The following is a 4,125-nucleotide window of genomic DNA, read 5'->3' as shown; positions in this document are numbered from 1 at the left end:
ACAATTCAAACGCGAGTTTTGAGCAGTGTAGAGTAGCGCTTGTTGTTTGTCATTTCTCCGATCACAAATGCAGACCTGCATTTGCATTGCATTGCTATGCAACGCGTAAAAAGACAGTATAAGTCATTATAATCCGTAATTATGTGGATGCAAGATGCAACAATTGCCTCGTTTATAATGGGTTTTAATGTTTTTGTCTCGTCGCTCCGGCCGCATCACAGTACACAATATGGTGAGGGGCGTAACATTTCCGTCACACGCTTGAGGTATTCGGCCAATCACAACGCACTGGATAGAGCTTAGTAAAAATCGACGCGTTTCAGAAAGGCGGGGCATAGAGGAGAAACTATAATGTACAGTATGTGGAAAATAACGTGTTTTTTGAAACTTAAACCGCATAAACATTTCATTACACCAAATACACTTCTTTTTAGCAACATCATATGACCCCTTTAAATGATTGCATTCTGGCATTCCTTCTTCTAGCACATCCAGAAAATGTTTCACATAGTAGTGTACAAGTACAGTGTGTTCAATGGATTATACTGCAGCAGAGGTGTAAAGAGTACCTAAAAACCATACTTGAGTAAAAGAGGGGGCTAACAAGCTTAACAAGATAAGACACACCTGGGGAGACTAATCAAGGGGAACCAATTAACAAACGGACTACAAACTGACTACAAACACCACGGGAGACAGGAAGTAACATAAAAGTCCAGGCCAAGGCACAGAGAGCACGAAATAAAAACAAGAAAGAGTTGATTTGTGAGGAGAGCAATCACGGAGTACAGTAACTAATTACATTTACTCCAATACTTTACACCTCTGTACTGCAGTTTAACGAGATGTTGTTCAGCTGATGCAACACCTTGCCAAAAACACTTTTAGTACAAAAAATATCCATAAAACCTTTTTGAAAGTTGTGAGACTCTAATTCTGTCCTGGCGTCTAGCCGGACTAAAGTCTATTAGGAACACAGAACAGATTAGTACTAAAGATGATCAAAGCCAGACTATTATTATATTATATATGTATATAAATAACATGAAAGTGGGTTGTTCATCAAAATGATTCACCTGGGTCATATTAACATATCATCACCAACCCATGCTATTCCTCTTTGTTTCATTCCTTAAAATTCTCTCCGTTGTCACTGACAGTGTTGCCAACTTAGCAATTTTGTTGCTAGATTTAGCAACTTTTCAGACTACACTAGCAACCTTTTCTTCAAAAAACACATAGCAACAAATTTAGCTATTTTTAAAATTTATTTAGCAACTGTGACATGATAAAAAGGCACAATTTTTTTCTCTAAATTACACAAAATTACACGTAATTTAATCACGTCAATTAAGTTGCTAGTAGCAATTGTTCAATAATAATAGTTACTTTATGATAACACCTTGTTATTAGTTTGTACCTGCACTTGTTGATCAGTTAAAAAAGTATTGTAGAACATTTTGAAAAACCAATACAGAAAATTCCTTCAAATTATCACAGTACTTTGTGCCCTATTTTACAGACTTTTCTTGAAGTGTAGCATACTAACTACCAATACACTGCTTAAAAATATAATTGTTCAGAATGTGTAGTTTTACTAGTTTCTAGTAAGAAAATAGGCCTACATAAAATATAATCGTTCAAAAGTGTAAATGTTCAATAATTCAATGTTGTATTTAAAAAAATATTTATATTTTAATATTATTATATTCATATTTTAGTTTTACTAACAACTCTAAATTAACATTTCAAATCATATTCATAATCATATTTGAGTGATCTGATTGTATATTCTATGCAGTTTTGTGGTGTGATTACATAATGATTGATGCATTTGCATCACAATGTCATTTAGCAACTTTTAGCAACAATTTGTCCTGCCTTTAGCAACTTCTGAAAATTAGTTGGCAACACAGCGAATGTGATTTCACTGAGTGCAAAATGCAACATCCTTGTTGATCCTGGAACAACATTTCAAGCAACCAATCAGAATTGAGGGATGAGTTTACAGGAAATGTCAGTTTTAGCCTTACAGCCAGAGTTAGGTGCTTCTACACCCTTGTTATTCAACTAGCATTTCCCTCTGATTTTAGGGATACATTATGGGTAGAGTTAGGTTTAGTGGTAGGGGTAGGGATAGGGTTAGGTCTATGTTTTGGAAAATAATGTCCAAACAAAAAAATTGTTTGTTTTTTTTCTCCAACAAAACAATTTGATCCAGGAACATGTCTTACCGAATATCAGAAGTCATTTTGATACAGGCTTTAATAATCGTAATCCTTCTGTCATGGATTACAAACATCCAACCAAGCTTTACTATAAGTGCTGACTGAATCTGCAAACACCAACACGACAAGACAAAAACAACTGTGAATAACATCTAGGCTACCTCACTCATAAACAAACCATTCAAAGAGTTTTGGAAGAGCTTTTGTCCCGTATTATTTGTGTTTATGACAACACATCGAGTATTATATTGTATTGCCCCCATTAGCTGAGAACTGTGATCTCAAGTAGACCTGGGGCCTGTTTCATAAAAGTTAGTATGACTTATTGTCAGTTGATTTGGGTCAAAATTAGTCAGAATAGCTGAAATAAGCCTGGCTTGGTTGGTAAAGTTGTTTTATGAAACAGCCCCCTGGTAGATTCCATGTTGATCTGCTGGGCTAAAATAAATTAATTAATAAGAATAAGAATAATTTATATTAAAAATAATAACTTAATATTAAAAAACTCTAAAAATGGAAATATGTGTCCTCTCACACATGCCACTGTCCACATCGAGTTTGGCGTTTCATGTAACTTACTGTGGTAAACTTACTGACCAAAAAGGGAACCAGTGATCACCTGTTTTTTTCACTTGCCCTACATTTAAATTAATATATATATATGGACTTTCGCTTGAGTATACGACTGTTTCAGCAAGCTAGACGTTTTGGATGCAGCGGCCAAACAAACACGGTTCCTCTGGTAGATATTATTGCTGTTTACCATCCGCTCCACTAGGGGCGTACGCGAGCATTACTTTGAGCCCTAGACCTTTGGATCCTTGGCAACACAACGCTCGATAACAGTCGCAACAGAACGTTTTAAGGCCATGCAAGTACGGATTGTGCAGATGACGGCTCAGTGACAGACTCTTAATGTCACTCAACAGCACATATTTCAGCCCATCCGCGAAAACAACCGACACACACTGTGATAAAGCGCAGGAACCGAGAATGTCCGACGACTCACCTGTAAGTAACTTTACGCATTAAGTGCGTTTCTCTTGACTAGTACGCATTATATGGCAGTTGTTATTTTGCTTACAGTTTGAATTTTACTATCATAGCAAGGCTGCCCTGCCAGTTTAATTCGCGTTATGATGTTGTACTTCCTTTGACAAGTGCTCTTCTCTACCTCTCTCTCTCCAGCAATAAAATACCAATTTACTATGTTAATACAATACAATAAAAAGCAATAAAATAAAAACCTACCCTGTCTGCAGCAGAATGAAAGTGAGTGCGGATCGGCCCGTCGTGTCAGCAGGGAGTGGTGGCTTCACGTGGGTCTGTTGTGTATTCCTCTGCTCGCCGTGTATCTGCATATCCCTCCGCCACAGCTCTCACCTGTGCTCAACACCTGGCACTCTTCCGGTCACTTCTTCACATTCAGAGGCAATAACATCTTCTATAAAGGTATATCACAAAAGCGTTGTTTACAAATTGACTATCTTTCTCATTTCCATCCCGTATATATATACACCACAAAACCCGTCATAAGGATCAATTTTCTTTTTAAATTTCTGAATAAATAAGTTTTCCATTGTTGTATGGTTTGTTAGGATAGGACAATATTTGGCTGAGATACAACTATTTGAAAATGTAGAATTTGAGGGTGCACAAAATTAAGTTCTTAGCATTGCATATTACTAATCAAAAATTAAGATTTGATATATTTACGGTAGGAAATTTACAAAATATCTTCATGGAACATGATCTTTACTTAATATCCTAATGATTTTTGGCATGAAAGAAAAATCAATAATTTTGACCCATACAATGGCTATTGCTACAAATATACCCGTGCTACTTAAGGCTGTTTTTTTGGTCCAGGGTCACACACACACACACACACACACAC

General features: G+C 36.4%; 1 protein-coding gene and 1 long non-coding RNA gene across 3 annotated transcripts in view; one reads left to right on the top strand and one right to left on the bottom strand.

Moving 5' to 3' along the window:
* LOC107676919 (uncharacterized) overlaps window positions 1-3,556 on the bottom strand; it is a 6,557-nt gene extending 3,001 nt beyond the window's left edge. The window contains exon 1 of the long non-coding RNA XR_001632790.1: window positions 3,480-3,556. This is a non-coding gene — a long non-coding RNA (uncharacterized LOC107676919). The remainder of the gene's footprint in view (window positions 1-3,479) is intronic.
* The window catches only part of LOC107676916 (mesoderm-specific transcript homolog protein-like), a 5,147-nt gene continuing 4,041 nt past the window's right edge, over window positions 3,020-4,125 (top strand). Inside the window, exons 1-2 of one of the 2 annotated variants that reach the window (XM_016471657.1) lie at window positions 3,020-3,239; window positions 3,491-3,680. In XM_016471657.1, coding sequence (XP_016327143.1) covers window positions 3,144-3,239; window positions 3,491-3,680 — 286 coding nt within the window. In that variant the 5' untranslated portion in view covers window positions 3,020-3,143. The remainder of the gene's footprint in view (window positions 3,240-3,490; window positions 3,681-4,125) is intronic. The other variant, XM_016471658.1, reaches the window with a different exon arrangement.

The sequence above is a fragment of the Sinocyclocheilus anshuiensis genome, unplaced genomic scaffold (genome assembly GCF_001515605.1).
Source record: "Sinocyclocheilus anshuiensis isolate Anshui unplaced genomic scaffold, SAMN03320099.WGS_v1.1 scaffold380, whole genome shotgun sequence".
In the NCBI taxonomy this organism is placed as follows: Eukaryota; Metazoa; Chordata; class Actinopteri; order Cypriniformes; family Cyprinidae; genus Sinocyclocheilus; species Sinocyclocheilus anshuiensis.
The sequence above is the reverse complement of the archived record's forward strand: the minus strand, read 5'-3'. Positions and strand labels throughout refer to the sequence as shown.